The sequence below is a fragment of the Colius striatus genome, chromosome 5, assembly GCF_028858725.1.
Source record: "Colius striatus isolate bColStr4 chromosome 5, bColStr4.1.hap1, whole genome shotgun sequence".
Classification (NCBI taxonomy): domain Eukaryota; kingdom Metazoa; phylum Chordata; class Aves; order Coliiformes; family Coliidae; genus Colius; species Colius striatus.
Genome location: NC_084763.1, coordinates 47113060 through 47133716, shown reverse-complemented (window position 1 = coordinate 47133716; position 20657 = coordinate 47113060). Strand labels below are relative to the sequence as shown.

General features: G+C 38.2%; 1 protein-coding gene across 2 annotated transcripts in view; it reads left to right on the top strand.

Annotated features, from left to right (window-relative positions):
- CCNY (cyclin Y) overlaps positions 1-20657 on the top strand; it is a 119735-nt gene that overhangs the window by 61884 nt on the left and 37194 nt on the right. Inside the window, exons 2-3 of one of the 2 annotated variants that reach the window (XM_061997188.1) lie at positions 9638-9712; positions 15445-15479. In XM_061997188.1, coding sequence (XP_061853172.1) covers positions 9638-9712; positions 15445-15479 — 110 coding nt within the window. The remainder of the gene's footprint in view (positions 1-9637; positions 9713-15444; positions 15480-20657) is intronic. The other variant, XM_061997189.1, reaches the window with a different exon arrangement.

Genomic DNA, 20657 nt, shown 5'->3' with positions numbered 1-20657 from the left:
GCAATTGTTTTCTTCATGTTTTAATGTATCCTTTTCCATCTTGCTGGATTTCCTCTGCCTGGTGTACAGGACACGTGATTGTGAATTAACACGCTTTCAAGGACAGAGAGAATACCTGGAGGTCACATGTTCTTAGGTTTCAGAAGCTATAGTTCTGGAGTCTGAGCAAGAATTACATGGCTGCATCTGAAGTGGATGTAGGTTGAGCAAGCTATGCTGTAAGTCTTCAAGGAAACTGAGCCTTAGGGACAGCACAGTAATGGATGTACTCAGTAGCTCAGATGGGTGTATATATACATGCACATGGGTTTTGCTCTGTGTTTATGGGCTTTTGCATACATGCACAAATTTGAAGTTTTAGTGGTGACAGAGGTTTTTAATTTAATGTCAGTTCATTTAAGTTTTAGGTGGCATGTAGTACTGATTTTAACGCTGTATCTTGGGAGCATGTTAATGCGGTTGCCATGTGAATACAAATCTGCAGGGGAAAAATTGAAAGCCTGTTATTATAGTTTACCAAGTATCCTGTGGTGTTCCTCAGAAAAGATTGCAAATTATATTTTTGCGTATTAAAAAAGCAGCTGCTGCTCTTGAAGTTGCAGATGTACCTTTACAAGAGTTTTGTAATATACTTGCACTAAATTTCTTCAGAAACAAGGATAGATTTTTTTTTTTTCCCTTTTTCTGTTTGTGTTTCATGGATAACCTTTTACCTGTGTGATATATACTTTAACTTTAGGTCACACAGCTCAGTAGCAGAGCAGAAGGAGAAAGAAGAGATCCTGGGAAGATGACATTTTCACTGGCATTTATTAAAATCGCTTCTGTAAGGGAGTGAGGAAGGGTAAGCTTGTCCTGATCTGCTGGGTCGGTGTGAGGGCTCCTCAGAACCTGAGTCACTATCATGAAGTTACTTTTTTCCACATGAAGAGCTGAGCTCCTGTGTCCTGGTTTGCAGAACATAACACATCCTTAAGGTCATTCCATTCTGTACTGATTCGTGTGGCAATAATGCCAGTCCTTTGAGGAATACACCTGGGTGCAAAGCTGCAGATAACGCTTCAATCTAAGATTCAAGTTTGTAATGTCAGTTCCACTGTGAAGTGATGATGATGCTTTGTATTGATCTGTGTCTTCAAGTAAAATCCGCTCACTTTGCTTTAGGTTAACCCAACAGTTCTGCTGACTGATATTGTGTATTTGACTTAGTGACAAATAAATCCCTGCCAGCTGCTTAACTCTGGGTTAAATTTGTGTTGAGGGTTGCTGGGATCACAGCCACCCTCACTTGGGGCCTTGGTGGCTTGATGCCTCTTTTGGTGGAAAGCATGGTAATATATATACTGTACATTATATTTGTAAAAGATTTTGCATGTATCACGTTAAATGATCATCATATTGAGTGGTAAGTGAATCATAATGTATTTAGTTCTGATACATTTATGGGGGGAAAAATAATAATAGCTTTTTAAGAAGTCTTTCACAACTATTTATATTCCATTCTGTCTACCTTTGGATCTAATATGGCAGAGTAAATTAATTTTGAAGTGGTGTATAAGTTCAGAAAAAAAATGCATTAGGGAAAAAGCGTTTGTGGTTCTCAGTGTCACCGGGATACTAAAAACATACATAAACTTCACTTTGAGGTTAATAGGATAGTTGCTTTGGTTATTTTGTTGCTACACAGGCTGTAAGTGGGGCAGGAGTGACACTGACAAAAGCAGGAGGCAGTAGTTAAAGTGTTAGTAAAACCCACTGGAAACAGGTGGCGAAGCAGTCTGGGAGGTATCATCCTGCCACCTTATGTAGAAATGCACTTCACTTGAAGAGATGCTGGCCCATGAATCTGTGGGGATACATTCCCATGTGGTCACATCTTAGATATGGCATTTAATAGAGAGAAATATTAACAGTGGAACTGAGGACCTTGTTCTCAAGTGCCAAAAAGTCATGTTGAATAACAAAATGGAAGGTTCAGTAGTGAGAAAATGAGCAATAATGGGAGATACACAACAAAGTGTCAAAGTACAAAGCAAGTGTGTGCTGTAGTTTCTCTTTCTATCTTGTCATTACTTGAGGACAGCCATATGTCATGATTTAAGCCTGTCTAGGAACAGAGGACCATAGTCAGCCATAAGTATCAAGGGCCTTTGGAATGACCTGAGGACAGGGAGGGCTCAATGGCCACTTATGATCCCAGGCAAAACAGACAAGACTACTTGGGGAAAAAACCTAGAAATTAATTTAATCCACTACCAACCAAAAGCATAAAACCCTAAAACATAACAGACAGAAAGCAACAGAGGGGTTCGATGATGAAGAGCACAACCAGCCCTTTAAGACCACCTTCTCCACACTCATCCCCTCTTCCCAGGCTTAGAGCTCTGATCCTGGTGTCTTTATCCCCTCCCCCCTGAACAACTCAGAGAGGCAGAGAATGGATGTTTCAGTCAGTCTTTTCCTGATGACTCCTGCCACTTGTCTCTCCTCAAGGCAGAAGGGTTCCTTGCCAGTCCTTCCTACTTCAGCTCAGGGTCCATGACATACCGGGCAGCCCTGCACCAGCTGCTCTGACATGCGTTCATCCCGAGGGCTGCAGCTCCTCTCTGTCTCCTCTGTGTGTGTGTCTCTGAGGCCCACAGGCTCTCAGGCACAGTATGCACCATGGCTGCCTCCTCACACAGTCTCTGCCCATCTGGGTGCACTTACCCAGAGCTGCTAGTGGCTCTCAGTCAGGCCATTGCCCTTTATGGGTTGCAGGGGCACAGTCTGCATTCTCACCATGGGTTGCTGAGGGGTCTCCGGTACAGTGCTCCTCCTTCCTTCCTTCCTCCTTCTCTGACTGTGGGGTCCTCATATTCGCCTCCATCTTGTATCACTCCTCCACCTTCTCTGCAATTTTCCCTCCTTAAATAATGATGACAGAGGTGCCAGACTGGCCCGGTAAGTCTGGAGGTGGGTCAACCTCAAAGCCAGGGGTTGTTTCGAGAACTACTTATGGGGACCAGCACTGCAGTTCCCTCACCCTGTTACCAAGCAAAAAGTGACTCCACACAAACCCATGACAACCATATCACATCCAGTTGTTGATGAAAAAAAAGACATTGTGGGAATGTTCTCATATTATTGCTTGTGTTACTTGTAATATTCAGAGCAGACCATACTTCTGCAAAAATTATGACAAACATTTCCCCATCTTTGTATTCCAACAGCAGAACTAAAATGTCAGGTTCATTTCCTTGCCTTTTGGTGAGAAGCTTTAGACCAACTTTGCTTGGCTTTGTTTTCCTGTTCATCTGGATGAGCTGTGGCAGGTGATTGTTTGACTCTGAGGGAGGCTGCTGGGTCTTGCTCTGGGTATTAAGGAGTCAGAAGCAATGTGAGCTTATAGATTGAATGGACTTGCAGGGCTCCACTTGCTGTCCTAATGTAATAATTCCATTATTTTATTTTACTGACACTTCAGATGTTTTAGGATACCATAATGAAGTGTTAGGCTTTGTTACACTCAAAAGGTGGGGAAGCAGTATTTGAATATAATATAAATATATATGTGCAGCCATATATTTTTGCATCAGACATTTTTTACAGTAGATAATTCTATGTAAGGATAGGGATCTTTTATGTTATAAATACAAGATGTTAAAGAAACCGTGTTATATATATAAAACGTAATGTCAGCTCTTGAGATGTGTCTTGGGAGAGGCTGCTGTGAAAGGGAAGGCAAATACTGAAAAATGAGGGAAAACTAAAAGTCCTGGATACAAACCTTTTTCAGCCTTGTTCTGTGAGAAATTCTATATATAATTTTCCTTCTAGAGAAAGTAAATACAGCCATGTCTGTGAGAATGGCTCTATGTTGTAACTTGGCTGACTGGTCAGGAACAACTGTACAGAAACAAGCATTATTTGCCACAGAGGGCTCCTTTTATTGATGAAGTATCTCTGTGTCTCCCTCGAAGACTGAGATCAGAGCAGAGCCTGGAACAGAGTCACTGCGTAATTAGAGCTTGCTGAGAAACGCTGTGCCTGTCGTTTGCTTGGAATGCTTTGCAGAGAATATCGTAGCTCCAGGGTAGCAAAGATCACATCCAAGTTTTTCCAGTGACCTAGCCAAACCTGAAGGAGTTTACCCTTCCAGCCAATTGCCTCTTGAAAGCCTTCCAATTTCCAACTTTCTTTTCATAATCCCTGTTAAAGTGTACTGGAACATCGTCATTAACATTCATTCTTACAGGAATACCGCAGGCAGTAACACTGCTGAGAGATGTTTTCATTGGGGTAGGTTAGTTGCTGTTTACACTAGACATGAAATACTGTAAAAAGGTACAGGTAAATCTTGTGGTATGATACAAATAAATCTATATACTGTGATTGTGTGATGTTTGAAGGGCTGGAAATTCTAGTAGTTGATCTCACATCTCAAAAGCTTTATTGTAAATGCTGATGCAGTTATAGTTATTACCTAGTAAATCAGCCTGTACAATTCAGTCTTGTATTGGCTTGAAAGCTATGAAAACTTCTGAACAGGAATAATCCCAGTGCTTTATTTATAATCCACTCAGATGAATAAATTTTAGGGCCAGTACTTGGCACATCCCATGTTTTATAGACATTAATGTACAGAACTCTCAAATGGGAACTTTAGTACTAGACTGGGTTTTCCAAATGTAAAATTGTGCCATGGCTCCTTTGCATAAATTATGGTGATTTAGAATAAATTCTAAGAAAATAATGATGAGAGATTGCTTTCTTCAGTCTAGTTTCTTTGCTTTCTGTTTTTATATCTTCTTTTTTTGCTTCATTTGACTAACAGCAGGTGAGGGAGATGCTCTTAGCTGAGGTATCCATTTAACTCTTCCCAACTCCTGAGGGAATTGTAACAACATAATGATGTTTAAGGGAATATTTTCATTCCTGTGTATTTAAATGTCTAATTTCTGTTAACAGAGGGGAACAGTCCACCAGAGTAAAAGAGAAACAAACAGGCATAAATTGTAATGAAAGTTTCGAAATTTATTTCAGCAGATTTTTTTATGTTCCATTTTAGGGAAACTTAGCTCACAGTATGTGCCTGGAGAATATTGTTGCTGTTTCTTTTCCCCCAGATGACATGCGCATTTGTATGGGCTGATACGCTGAGAGCTGGAGCAACAACTTCACCCTTTCTGACAACCAGAAAAATATCTCAGGTCCTGATGGTACTAATGGAGGATGGTGTAGGTGAGGGGGGCACAGCCATGCTGTTCCTCACCCACATCAGGGCACACTGAAAGCCCTGCCTTTGATGTCTAGGTGGAAGCCTTTCCCTTCCCTTCTGTCTCCTGTGCTTACCTTTTCCTCTGCTGCTGTGGGGATTGTTTTCTTTCCTGACATGCTTCTTAGAAACATGTAGGGCTTAAACATTGCTTATAGGTTGTATTTTTTTAAATTTCTTCATAAGCACTTTTGTGGTGTGTTCTTTGGTTGGTTTTTTTTGTTTTTTTCCTGTACACCCACCAGGCCCTGCACTATAGTGGCAGGTTGTGAGTGGAGAAAAGATGGCAAAGAAGTAGTTTCTGTAGTGCCTGCCTGGTCAGCAGCAGTTTCTGTGGCATGCCCTGCACATGTCTGTTCTTTTCGTAGCTGAAGTCCCCTTAAATACCTAAAAATAAGATCATTAAACTAGTATGTGACACTGTCTCTTTCCTTAATGACAGTGGTGATTGTGCAGTGGCAGTGATAGCCTGTGGTCCCAGGGGTGAAAGGAAGGAAGGTAATTTCACCAGATGATTTCAGAATTGTTTAAATCTGAAACAAATGTTTTACCCAGTTTAACTTCAGTCCATACTGAAACAGCATCACAGCTTTGGCAGTGAAACTTACATGACTTTCATTGTTGGAAAGGAAGGAAATAACATTTTTCTGATAAACACGTTTTCAGACCTTCTCTCTATGCTGCAGCCCACGTGCATTGTTATGAAAGTCATGATTGTTGTTTTTTCCTGTTTGTGTCACAGCAGAAGCTTTGATGCATGTTGCTCAGAAGTTAGTTGCTACAGCACCCATCTTTCATCTTCTTGTGCCTGTTTCTATCTCAATCAACTCATGAGTTGAAGAAACAGGGGTGTTTTTTTGTTTAGAATTTACCATGAAAGATTTAGTCTCATCCTTTTCTGTTTTTACCTTGCATGATTTATTCTGACCACAGGTCTGAAAATGTAGCTCTTTCTGAATCATTTGGTGCAGTTTTAGAAAGTCTATGAGTGTGCCACAGAGATTTGCTGAGGTTTTGTGCTTAGTAATTTAAATATTGCTATTTCTGAAGATTTTATAGAACTTAGGCTACAGGCCCCTGGGATCATCTGATCTGACCTGCATATGAATCATAAGCCCGTAGCTAGCATGTAGTTACTCTTAAATTGAGCCTGAATACTTAGGCTGAACTAAAACCTAAAGATGTTTGTCTGAAGCAATCTTCTAGAAAGGAAAAACACCTAAATAAGTTGAATGCATGTTTCTTGGGTTTGGAGCTTCAATACCTTATTATCTTCCCATTTTTTAAATTCCAAGTTAATAATTAAGGATTTTCGACTTTCATTTTTCACTTTGTCGTGTGCTAAATTAGGGAGAGTTTTTAGTACTTAGCCTTTTCCCCTTGTGAAGGCACATGTGAACTACAATCACCTCTGAGTTTTCTTTTTTCATCAGCTTAAACAATTTGAACTCAGGCCCTGATTTGAAGGAATTTTCTCCAGTCCTCCAGTCATTGTTGCAGCTTTCTTCTATGTTCATCTGAACTTGACTCTTCTCCTTCTAAATGTGCAAACTGAGGCTGTATTCAGTATTTTTTGTTTCAGTAATGCTTTTTAAGATCTCATTTTGAGATTTAAAATCTTGCCTGGGTTTTATCCAAAGTCTGAAATGGAACTGTTTTACAATTTGTTTCTTTTTATGGCCATACATGAATACAGCTACTATGACTTTAGGAACTAAGTATTTCACAGTGTACAGGGTGAATCTCATTGTGGTCTTCCAGTGATTGTCTTAAAATTTAGCATAGTTACATACTGAATTAAGTTATGTGCAAAATCTAATGGGTTTTTGTTTTGTTATTTTTTGTTTTATTTCTATGTGATAGAATACCCATTATAATAACTGTTATTTTGTCATGCTAGTAAAGGAAGAGAATGCAGTCTTATGTATATTTGCATGTATCTTTAACTGTGGTCTTCCCCAAATCCTCCAAAATTGTGTGAATTCTGCTAGACACGTGATTTCTTAGCTGAAGTGTACCTGAGGCTGACTTTGCTTTGGCTAGCCAAAAATTTGTTTTTATTTAAATATACATCTATGTAGATACTATGCACAGGTATGTATACATGTATTTATAGACAGACACCTTTGCTTCCTAATCTTGAGAAGACAAAACCCTTGAAGATTTCATGGAGTATCACATGTTTAGGATGGGAATTATATTTTGCGTTACTTAACAGTTCTTTAGTACTGAAAAAAACATAATCTTTGACCTATGAAAAGATGTAGGAAAATATTCCACATCTGTTTAACTGGAAGGAACATCTACAGTAAAGATTTTTTTATTTTGACTGTCTATGAGACAGCAACTTTGTCTTAAAAGCTGATTTTGGAATGCAGGGTACCTGTTGGAAGAAGTAGCCAATTTAAGTCTTTCCTTTGTAAGGCTATGAGTCACAGAGCAGACTTCTAGCAATGGAGAAAGTTTTTATGCAGTTTTCAATAATTGAAACTTTGGCTCTCATTTTCCTCTCTTGAATAGTTAAGTATTGCTTGTGCAAGTTTAAGGATCTCTGTCTTTTTGACTGTTCCTTTACAAAATGGGTCAAGCTTTTATATTATGACTGATTTCATTATACTTTCCAAATACTAGAAAGACATACAGGTAACACTAAAGCAGAATGAATATATCATCTTATTTAGGATGGGGGTAACCTTTTGATGGATGTTCCCCTTTGTGAAGAGTTACTAGCTTCAGATATTTAGAAATCGTTCCATGTCTTTCTTCTGTAACAGGGTTTCTAGTGACAGACTTGTAAGGATTAATTGTCATATTCAAAAAGGCATTTATTTTCAAGTTTTTTAATAAATTAAGACATCTTAGATAAACCTGAGACACAAATCCTAGTCGCATGTTGTGAAACTTCATGTGTACTAGTGCCCCTGTATGGCAGCAGTGGCCTGCAGTGGTGTGGTCCCAGAGGCCACAGGGATGTTCGGATTTGCCTCGTTCTTTTTCCTGGAGGAGATGAGAGTGATCAAGTTGTCATTACACACCAAACAGTGCTTCCTTCTGTCTGCAAGCCCACGAGATGTATGCTGTTCGTCAAAGGGAGGTGAGAAGCTAGCCTCACTCAGCAGTGCTTTTGTTGTCATCTGGCCACTTTATGCTGGGTAACCTGCATTGGTAGGCTTTGCAGCTCCCTGTACTTGTGTTCTCCTTCTCTGATTTTTGTGCAGACAATTTCAGACAGACAGTGTTTGGTGGCTGCTGTTGCTGGGGAGGAAATGAGAGAAGGAATGTGGAAAGAAGAGATATGTGGTCCTTTGTGGGATCTGTGGTGGGATGGAGCCACAGGAACTGCCTGGCTTTCTCTCCCAAATGTTTCAGAATCCTGGTCTGGCCTCTGCAGCTGCTGAGACTGGATTTTGCTGGCCTCCTTTCAGCTTCTGTCAGAAGAAAAACAATTTATCTGAGAGCCAGTGCTTTTTGGTAGTTCATGCATTTTCTCAGAAAGACCTTAAGTCTTCTGTTGTTTGACTGCTTCAACATAATACCCTTTTATAACACAGGAATCTTAAATAGTTGCAGCTTGACTGTAAGATGTGGCAATTGGTTTTCCTTTCTTTTTGACAATGCATGCAGACTGTAAGCCAGTATCTGGTTGTTATTACTCCACGAGCAGGTCATTTTGTAGGCCTGAAGGAAAGGAATTCTTGTCTGTTTAGGGGCAGTATTTTTTAAGTTGAGCTCAGTTTCATGTTACTGGTCCTATTTTGTTGACTGAATTTGCATTGCTGTATGTTAAAAGATTTGTAGAAAAATTGTCTGTAGTAGTTTAAAAAAGGTATTTTTTGTTTATGGTGATCAATTTTGCTGTTTGATAAAAGGTGAAGAGGCTGATGAAAGACAAGTTTTTGTAAACTTGACCATTTAAAACATTCTGTCCTTGATCTCACTTGTTTACATTAATCTGCAATGACTACTTATTTTAATCACATCTAATCTTAGAAAACCATCTATCTACAGAGGGTTGTGTATTTGGTTTATAATGCATAATTTTTCTGTAATTACATATGACAGTGTTTCTGTGCTTAGTGATAGCTTTGGGGCATAGTGGGAAGAAATTGATGGCAAATGGATAATTCCTGACTTCTTATGTACAAATTTCTCAAGCTCCTTTATCTCTTTTAATCCAAAAGCAACCCTTAGAACTAAAGTCTAATCCCAAAGCTGTGTTGATGCAAGTGATTTGCGTGCCAAAAAAAGCTACTCGTATGAAGGATAAAAAACTAGACCTCAAGATGGATTTTGTTTTAGCTACTTAAAAAGAAGGAGAAAATGTGTGCTTTTTGTTGAATAATCAGAAATGTTTTTATGCTATTCCTTCTTTCTTTCCAGATTTGAACATGGAATTCAACCCATCAGATCATCCACGGGCCAGTACGATATTTCTCAGTAAATCACAAACAGATGGTAGGTTACTGAATTTATTATAGTATTTGCTATTGTAGTTATCACTAAACTCTTTGCTAGAAAGCATGTGATAGTCTTTTAATATACAATTCCCTTCCCCAAAAAAGAGGCTTTTACAGACATCATGTTAAGAGTTGAAAGATGTCACACCTACAGTTGACTGTTTTGTCAGACTAATAGTAGAAGGTACAGGTTTGAGTTCTGTCATGTCCTGAAATTGTAAGTTCCAATGACTCATGTCAGAACTACAAATATGGATAATGCTTAATATAATTATATTTTTAATATATTTTCCCTAAATCAGAAATTTTGTATGCAACTTGTTGTTGGTGGCTTTTTTAAACACTGAATATTAAGTGTAGGGACTATTTTCCTGAGATCATGCCAGTTTACATTAGCTAAGAAGACAGTCTAGAGTTTCCTCCAATATAACTATTACTGTAAATGAGATTGGTACTAGACTTTCAACACAAAACAATCCTTATCCCACCCAAAGATTTTTCTCCTCTCATTATGGATTTGATATAATCATATATTTGTCTGAAGTATTTTTTTAATTATTACTATTTGTAGACAAAATGATCCCTCTGGGATGGTATCTGTTAACCAAGCCTCTTCGTAGAGTTAGAATAGAAGCCATTTATTCTGACTCTTTCATTCCCCATTGGACATGTATGACAGGTTGTTTTAGAAGTAGATGAATAATCAATGCAAAACACATTATTTTCTACCAAGACTTTCAAAGCAGTTTCTACATTGTAATTCTGACTGCTCAGTATGAATTCTTTGTCCTCCTTTCTGCTGCCAGTAAATGCTGATCTACATAGTAAATTGCAATGTCAAAGACATCACTTGAAAAATGATGTGGTTTTCACTGGCTGTATATTTTTTGCTAATTTTTAGCATGACTAGAATAAAGTGGATATACATTTAGACCCTAATTGAGGAGCCGATTATATTAGTATCTCTTTTGCTCTTCAGGTTGTCCTTCTGAATTCAACCCTGGTTCTGTCAATGTCTTATTATGTGGGTTTGGGTGTGATTTACCATTCTGACCTAGTAGTCTGTAGAAAGAATATAATAGTATTTCCATAGTACACTGTATTATGAATATTATTGTCTATTTTATGGTGTTTTGGTAAACCCATATGGATGCTGCCTGTTTCTTGTTACAGCTTGTTGAAAGAAAGGACCAAAAAAAAAAAATCCTAAGTCCAACAACACAAAAATTTTGACCAGACCTGGTTATTATTCTTACTTGTAGTAAAAGTGGTTAGTTGATTGCAGTATGGAGTTAACTATAAGCATTTTTTAAAATGGCAGTTTGCACTTTCACTTGAGTTAGTCTATGGAACATTGTTTTAGTTTAAGTAATGTGAGTAGTGTAGTTTTTAGTGAAAACAACTTATTTAAGTGAAACAATATAAAAACAATGCCAATGGGAGTGTAAGATCTGTTCAACTATCCTTGATCCTCCTGCAAAAAAAAATCAAAGGCTATTTTGCTTGTGCAAAAGAAAACAAATTCTGCAAACTTGTATCTACTGATGTATTGCCAAGAACCATCCTGTTCTGGTGGGACTGTAACTCACAGTAGTAAGCATTTTGCTTGGGTCTGCTGTGGAACCAAGTCAACTGGAGGTATTTTCACACTACTCAAGCATGTTGAATATACCAAAGTGCAATAAAATATTTGTAAAGGAGAAATATAAGAAGTTTTTAGGATAGGCTTGTATTCTGACAGCCTGCTGTGGAGTTCAGGGGACCCTAAGACTTCTTAAGACAATGTAGAAAGGGATAGCTGAGCTGGCAATACTGAAAACACCTAACTTGGGCAACTACCTCTCTCTGTTATTTGAGTAGTATTGGGCTGGAAAACTTTCCTCTTGACTATAAGGGAAAATATTTCTGTGGGAAAGACCTGCAGACAATTAAGATACACATAATGGAGAGTTAAGGAGCATCAGGACTCAGAGTTTCATCCATGATTTGGCTGTGACTCTTGAGTGTATGTCATATGTTTGTACAGTAGGAAATGGCCAAGTCCATCACTATGTGCTGGAGTGATGTAACAACATTAGTTTTGGGCAGTTCCATGTTTGGCTTTCTAGTAGACAAACTTTCGGCCTCACTGTTATTCTTGTAGTCTTGTCCTGGCACAGGAGCTATGCTTGAGCTACTTGTGATCAACATGAGTGAAGAGCAACAAGCTGACTGCCTCAAACATAAAGGAACAGGAGGTGGCATATCTGGATATTACATGGTCTGAATTTCCCATTCTTCTGTGAAGCCTGGATGCAAAGCATCTAAATCTGTCTTGTCCTTCTCAGTCAATAGTCTGAATGCATCTTTCAATGAACAAAGACACAGTAGATATGAATTTAATTCCTAACCAAAGTAGCTTTTCTGAATGTTTAAAACTCTTTGTGGGAATTTTCTAGGTGCGATATTTTACGTGAGCTAATTCTCACTGTTTAGAGAGCTAGTGAAGGATATCACCTTTTATGTCTTGAACTACTACAATTGCCTTATGCAAGTTCTCCCTTGTTTGCTGAGTTTGGTTTGTAAGCAAGATGGTTTAGGTGACTGAAAATCTATGCACTATTCACTGTGTAATTGTGGTTAAGCCAAGATTTCCAAACCTTAGCACTTCAATTATGTAGCTTCCTTTCCTTATAATAGCAAGAGGGCAATGGTTGCTACTTCAAGGTGCTGATATTGATCTTTTCTATAAGTGAGATATAGCTGTCCACCTCTCCTAACTTACATTAGGCTTTGCACATTCAATGTACTGGGTAAACTTCACACCATTAGTGCAACAATAGACTTGAAACAAAGAGGATTTTGAAATTGTGTTTATGTAGTGGATAGAAATGAAGTGACACTTGCTCTTTAGTATTAGCTAGGACGAGTCTTGTGTCTCAGATAAAACAAAAAGAAATTCTTTACCAGCTGCCAAAATGTGAGACTTTTTTATTGATGCAAAGACTTTGTCTTTGATCCTGATATGGGTAACATTCGGATAGACTATAGAAATTGCTCTGCTCAAAGAAAGTTTCCATTACACTCAATGAAAAATACATCCACACACACATACGTATGTCTATATTCATATTTCCTTACTCTCTTTTATTTCAGGATAATGTGTTTTCCTACTATTGTGAAAATTCAACAGTGACAGTCAAAAGTGCCTACAGAACTAGGAGCAGGTCATTAACCTAGAAATAAGTGAAACCAAGATAATTTGTCAGCATCTTGGTCTTTGTTCAAGGAGATCCATTGGAACTTTAAAATTTTTAAATGCAAGAAGGAAATAGAAGTTTAATTGTTTAAACTTGACTCTGAATCTGTTCAGCTTCCTTTTATCAAAAGCCCATGCTTGAAACCCAAAAGCTTGGAGTTGCAGTTAGGAGTTTAAGCTACAACATGGTAGTTAATTATAATACTACAGTCTGGTCTGCTGAAGACCATACTGTGCTGAATGAGCAGGGCAAAGCATCTCTAAACTGTAATTCCAAGTGATGGAATTACCTCTTATATCTTTAACTTTGCAGAAGTGGGCTTTTGCCTTTACAGACATTGTCTTTCCCTTGTTTAAAGGGAAAATTGTGATCACAAAAGAGAGCAGTTGTTACAAAATGAGTTTCTGCTATGCTTGATTCTCCATCAGCATATGTTCTGGAAAGAGTTGAGCCTTACACCATGGCAGAGTGAGCCAGAAGCAAAAAAAAACCAAACCCACAGCTGCCTTCTTATAGTCCCTCAGCAGAGAATCCAGGCTAACTGAATTTCTCTTAAATGGAGAACATAGAGAAAAGGCGTCAATGTGGTGCCTGGAAGAATGTGCAGCACAAGCAGTGCTTGAGCAGGGAGAAGTGAGAGGTGTGTATAAATACATTAATATATGCCTCTGAAGACTGGAAATAACAAATGAGAATGAGCTGTGAGTGATAATCTTACTTTGGTGAGTAGATGATTGTACAGTCATGGGGAACTGAATGCTGAATACAATGGAAAATACAGCAGAGCTAAGGTCGGGGAAAGAAGTGATTAAAGTGGGACTTTGAGTGTATATACAGGCTGTCTTTGTAGGATTTTGTCCATGAGAACTTTGTATGCAGTGTAACTGTGATTAAAACATTTGTTCAATATATAACTATGTTCAAAATTTTGCAGTTAATAGGTGTTTATTTTCAGTTACATACTCTATGAGGTTCACATGCAACTTATCAGAATCATTTACTGCCTGTACATTGCAGCATGCAATACTAGACAAATACTTGGCTATTCTTGGAAGTGCGTGTCTGTCATTGTTTTGTTGTTTCTCTTTGGATTACTTATGTTCCTTGCTGGTGATAAATGCAGAGTGTGGAACTTCAGTGTAGTGCAGTGTTTTAGCAAGATTTTAAGCAGTTTAACTGTTTATTAGACAATCAGAATTTTCCTACTATTCCTGTTTAATTGTGTTTCTTATACAATGTCCATAATTGTGGATCTGAGCATGTACTAAGTGACATGGCTAACATCTGTCATGTGTGATTCTCCTTTCTGCTCCCTGGGAGGAAAATTATGTAAGGATTTTAAAAAGTTTTTTCTTCCTTGTTTTTTTTCTTTTCATTTTATGTCTGCATTAAACACAATTATTTCACAGTATTCACACATACAGCCTTGTTTATGTGAAATTGCTTGCTTATTAAAAAAAATCACAAATAATGGCTTCTCATCCAACAGGGAATGGACAGGCTATCCCACCATTATGAACACTCTTATTTTGCTGAATGCATTGGATTGCATAGCTTTCAAATCACGGTGCACCAAAGTGCATTTACTCACCTCCAGCATGAAACCATTATTATTTTAATCCTGCAGTTTGATTTGTGTGTTAGTTGCCTCCAGGCTTGTATTCCAAATGCTGTTGATATTTTCACTGGAACAGAGCTCCACAGGCTCTCTATGGGCTTAGTTAATTGGGAAAGTGCTTTAAAAAATAAGTAAAGTATATTTAATCAGCTATAACAAGCATTTGCCTGACAATTAAGACCCTATACATCTGTCTCCCTTGTTGCTGTTTACTTTCTGAATGTTTTGGCTAATTGTGGCTTTGATTTGCAATCCTTGCTTATGGTGACTGGTTCATGCTCACCAAAGTAATATATTTTCATTGTTATATCCAACATGAGTAATAAGTTCAGGATTGCACTCGATCACTATAGAAGGCAGTGGTGAAATGCATATAGTTTCAGGGCTCCTCTATGGGAGTTAGTGCACAGTAAGCTATGATGAGAATTTGCTAACTCTGTGGTGTAGCTATTTAGGTGCTTTCACACCTGCAAAGTAGTGTAGGCCACTTTGCAGCGATGTACCTTGCACAGAGGCACTGGTGGCTCAGGAGTACCCGCTCAGAGAGCGGGTGAAGGATGGCTAATCCATTGCCAACTCGAAATGTAGCTTACTGCATATTAACTTTCCCATGCGGACCAGCGCCTGGCGAAGTACCCACATGGATGAGAACTTTAATCCGTCACCACGCTGGTGAGCGCAAATACCGTTATGCGTATGGAAACATGTTCCTTCAGTGTTTGATATGTCAATATACTTGGTTAGTGCAAAAGCAATTGTAATGTTGCACATAGATAGCATCCTGTTCTTTTTTTTTGTTATAAATGGTATATAAGAAGCTTAATCAGGAAAAATAGTCATGTAATATTTCTATCATATTTTGTGTTTTTGCAGTGAGAGAAAAACGCAAGAGTCTCTATATAAACCACGTAAGTGAAAATGTCTCGCTATGCAGCTTTCTCCTTGTTGTCTATATGATACAGCAAATAAGAGTTATCGCACATGGTTTCAGTGTTGGTGAGAGGGTGCTGATGCTTCGAATGTCTGTTCTGCATCAGGATCCAGAAGTATAGGCCTCAACTATTGACTTAGTGGAATGGATCTTTTGGTTTGAAGACAGTGTCATTCTCACAACCAGTGTACGTAGGTTGTTGGTACCTGGGACAAAGAACTGTGCACATTAGGATGACTTTTAAAATTATTACAAGAACTCTCAAAACTTTAAATTCCATTTGTATGCAAGTTTGCTTTGGCAGAGAGCTGCAGCATTTGATATTTACACAGAAATTCTGAAGTCCCTGACCAGTGTTGATGCAATGTAAAATGTGGATTGACTTGTGGTACATGCTGATTCTGGAGTTCTGATACTCTAGTGTACTCCCGGGCATTTTTCAATTTGGTTCTCTTCTGTTTGAATCAAATTCTTGGTGAAGCTGAGAGCAAGTCCTCTGTAGCCCACTTTGGGTGCAGGACCATACTCTTTGCCCCAGTTAGTATTGCTTGTACTGAAGCACCTGGAACCCAAGAAGTTCTCAATATGTTAAGCCTTGTGCTGAAATATCTGGAATCACATCTCAGTAAAATAGAGAAGGGAAAGAACTAATCATCTCCCAAATGGTATTTCACCTTAGGGTGAAACAGAGAGAAGTTCTTTAAACCTTGATCTATATGGAAATATAGGCCATCAGTTCATGAATCATTTTTAAGCTGTTACAGCTGCTGAAATAAGCAGATGTGGTTTATAGCCTATGCATCCCTTTGTGCAGCTCCAGGTAAACTGGATTGGGGCACAAATGCAGGTAGATTCAGCATGGCTAAAAGCTAAAATGGATCTGGTCCTAAATGTGCTTCACTTCAGGGCCTGCAGGAGGGCAGAGAGGCACGGAGGCAGGAATGAGCTGCCGAGTGAGGTGAGAAGGCAAGACTGATTAATTTTTTGGCATAACTGATTTGTGCTGAGTGTTTCTGAAACTCCTGGCTGGCTTCAAAAACACGCTGAGATTTTCAATTTCCCAAGAGTTAAGATTTTTGAGAAGTTATGAGATACTGTGAGGCTTATAAAAGTCTTAAAGTTGAACAAGTTAGCAGATATTATTCTCAGTGCTGCTCAACTTCTATTCCCCTCTAAAACATTTCCATTATTTACCAGTGCATGTGAGGGTTGTTTGCAGTACAATTGTATTGTTATAAAATTGCTTGTAGAGCTAATGCACTGAATTCCTGTAAAGAATGTTTAGAAATTTTAAAAAAAGGTATTAACTGAGTTTCTGGATGCCTACTTTTTGTGGATGAAATGCTCATGGGTCCTGAATCATTCCATGTAAAAGATGTGTTCTGATTGAGGCAGACTGTGAATGGGTTCCTCTGGTGGATTGAACAAAGATGACTGTTAGAAACACTACTGGAAGCACACTATTGCAAACCCTGCTATATAATATTTTTAGGCAATGCCGGGTTTGTTGCAGAAAATGGAAGGGTGATTATATCAGTGAGGAGTTGAGTTGTTGAGGGGCCTGTGTCGGAGTTTATGCAGCTGATACCCTAAGCCCTATACATCTTCCTGATTTCTTTTTGTTTTTCCCAAGTATCCTTCAAAGCACTAAGGTTGCAGCAATGTAAACTTCCCTCAGTAGTCTGGTTTACTGCTATCTTAAATCTGTCTTCTTCGTACTTATAAAGTGCTGGTAGCACTGAATTGTAAGGCTAAAAATAACCTTTATGAGGCTTTCTCTGCGTATGTCCTTACAAGTCAGTTAATTTTTTTAGCCATAGATGAGCTATATTTTTTAATGTGGCCTGTGATAGTGAAGTTGTTACTTCAGCACACCTGTGAGTTCATTCAGCAGAAACAGTGATCATTTTTTAAGTAGCTGCTGTGGCCTTTAACTGGCAGCTGTGTTTAGATTTGTAGACTGTAAGGAACCATTATAATATTCTTAGGCCACCTTGTTTGAAGAAATTTGAGGAAATAGATTTAACAATTGTATGTAAGAAATTATTGGTAGTATTTACAGGATAGGCAAATTTATTATAAACTTTGTTGGTTGATGAGTTCTTTGCCACCATTTTTCTATGTCTGCTAAGTGTATTTCTAATGAGCTATTGCTAGTCATCTGTTTCCTTGTTGATATGGATCTCCACATCTACTCTTGAGAAAACAAGCCAGAGGACATATATTTTGAAGCATTGTTTTGTCTTTCTTTTACAAGAACTCCTCACCCTAATGCAGCACTCTTCTTTTTTGTGGTTTTTCCATAGTGTCATCATTTTAAAAAAATGATCATTTTATAAATCTTTTATACTTACTGTCCTGTTTGAGATGAGCAACAGAATTTTTTTATCCTTTTGTGCAGTATCTTATTGGTTATTTTGCAGACAGAGTTGAAAATCTCTCAAGTGGTTGGGGTAGCTGGATAGCAAGAGAAGTATCGAGAAGAGTTCTGCTTTCTGAACTACTTGTCTAGATCTGGTCAGTAACAGTTGAGAATAGTAGTTTATATAAATACAGTTTCAGAATGATAACTATGAAAAAAATGAATTTAATAATGACTCTTCCTCACTTTAAAGTGCTCTTTCTCCATATGATCATGCTATTACTCTTTTGCTTGCTTTTGTTGATGAATATTTTGATTAGATTGATAGTTTCCTTTGATCCTCAAATACAAATAGTGGGTTCCTCCTTTGATTTATTGTGCTTTGTCAAGGGCTGGCAATTTGTCAGTAGGTGTGATGGAACAAGCTATCAGCAGCTATTCTCTTTTTGGTTGGGGAAAGAATGAAAGCAGGAAGTAACAGGGTGCTATGGAGGAGCCTTCATCTCTCAGTCTTCTTACAGAGCCCAAGGGGACAGATGATGACAGGTTAGGAATGGTATTAGATCCTTTGCATCCTTGTAGGTGCTCAAAGTTACTTACCTACAGTGTACCTGGAGTATTTGCTTTCCTCCAGTCTATTTTCATTTCTAAGCACTTGCAGCAGACTCTACTTTTCTTTCTTGTTGAACTGGCAGTTGTTGTTTTTTGGTTTGGCTTTAAAGCTGCTTCCATGTGCACTTGTCTTTTAATCTGCTTGGTCAAGATGCTCAGGGGGATAAAGATGCAGACTGAGATAGAGGTGTTTCCATTGTAAGAGAGGAGAGATTGCATCAAGGCCTCTGCCTGTACAAGGAAAGCAAACAGGAAGACATGTTTTAAGTTTTTTTGAGGAGGTGGATGGAGAAAGAGTGAATTTTTTTATTAATGTTTGAAGTTGCTGATTCTTCATACTGGGTGATTATTTTTTGCAGGAAAAGGGAGTAAGGCAGGAGAAGCAAAAGTTGTTTCCTCCATCAAGTTTTTCTAGAAGTGTTGCCTTTTAGACAAGGTGCTCTGTTTTCCAAAGTACTTTCTTCTCTTCTTGATAAATTATGCTCTTAAATTTGAATCTGTGTTTATAAGTAGTAATATACAGTAAACATAAAGGAAAATTTTGCCCGTTGGAATATTTCTAAAGGAAGATAAAGAGAAGGAAAAGGGAAGGAAGATGAAGGGAAATAATATCTCTCTTCTGCATTTTCTTTTTTTTTTTTTTTTATTCTGGGGACCTTTCATCAGCCTTGTAGCAACAGCTTCCTTTAAGGATCATCATGTTTAGGGATCTGGACATGGCTTCCACTGACTGCTACCTGGCAACAGGATGTTCAAATCCCAGCAGACTAATAACATTTTTATCACTCCAAGCAGAAAAACTTACATCAGAAGATGAAAATTTTTTCAGCATCCTGGGGGAAAGTTCCTGGGCATCATTCATGTCAGAACCTCAGTCCCTGTAACTGATGTGATTCACATCAGGTGAAGCTTTTTCACTATAACAATCCTGCTGTTGGGGACTAGCAGAGATCCGAGGGGTCCTTTGCTGCTCATGATGTGGCATAAGCAATTTCTGTAAGTCTTTTGCATGCTTGAACTGATGTATGGTATTTGCTCCTGTGTAGCCCTCAAATTTTCTTGTCAGATTGGATAAAGAGACTGATTTGCTTCCCTGTTGTAAAACTACTGCTCATGTGTCTAGTAATCAAGCACTTTCAGCTACTGATTGTAAGAGTAAATAAGATAGATGCTGAAATGAGAACATAATCTGAAAAGTAGTTTAGACTGTGAAAAATGTGAAGCATAACATAAAATGTGAAGTCTTATTTTTAAGTGTACTGCCTGAGGCTGACTGTTGGAAAGGTTTGTAATTGCTGTCGAAGTGCCTTAAGATATTTTAATTACCATGCCTTACTCTAAGAGAAGAACAGGATAAACTGGAAGACAGATTAGAGGCTTCTCAGGTGCTATTGAAGGTCTCTTAGAGATTGCTTAATTTGGTCGTTGTTCCTCTCTGTTACAAGATCACAAAAAACAGATCTAGAGGGGGCCTTTATAAGCCATCTGGCCTGTTTAGCAGATTCACTGTACTGATGCCATTCCTAACTGATGCTGTCTAAGATGCTTTTTCAGGCTCCTAGTAATTTAGAATTAACAGATTTTCTTTGATGACTTACCTAAACGTACTGGTTTTAATGTTTTGGGGGTTTTTTCCCTAATAACTTTCTGCCCCTTACTTCTTTTCTTGTTCTCTGGGGCGAAGTATTTTACCTCTCCTGATAAGTTATATGAAATAACAAACTTTTGTAGGAGGATACACAAAAGATAACTTTTAAGGTGGAATGAGAGTTGCAGGAGAGTTCTTTTACAAGCTTGCCATACAATCTTTGCTTTGCTGGGAGCCTAGTAAAGTCCCTCTGGTCAAATTGCACAACACTAGCAATTATATGCTATGTAAATACAAGCCTTTGAGCTGCTTTTTGTGTTCAAGGAAATATTTAATCTTTCAGGTTTGTAAAGCAGAGTGCTTTATCAGTGGTTAAGTAGGGACTGTGTATGCTACAGAAAACTTTACCAATAGTTACTGTACCCCCACAAGAGCTCAGTGGTATGTGGACATAGTTTTGTAGAATTGACGTGAGTAAGGACAAGTTTTGAGAGAAAAAAACTTTTGAGTATAGATCTAGTCAAAGACATTAGTTTTGGATATTATCAAACATTGGTGATACTAATCATCTGAGGACAAAGTTGAACCGTGTC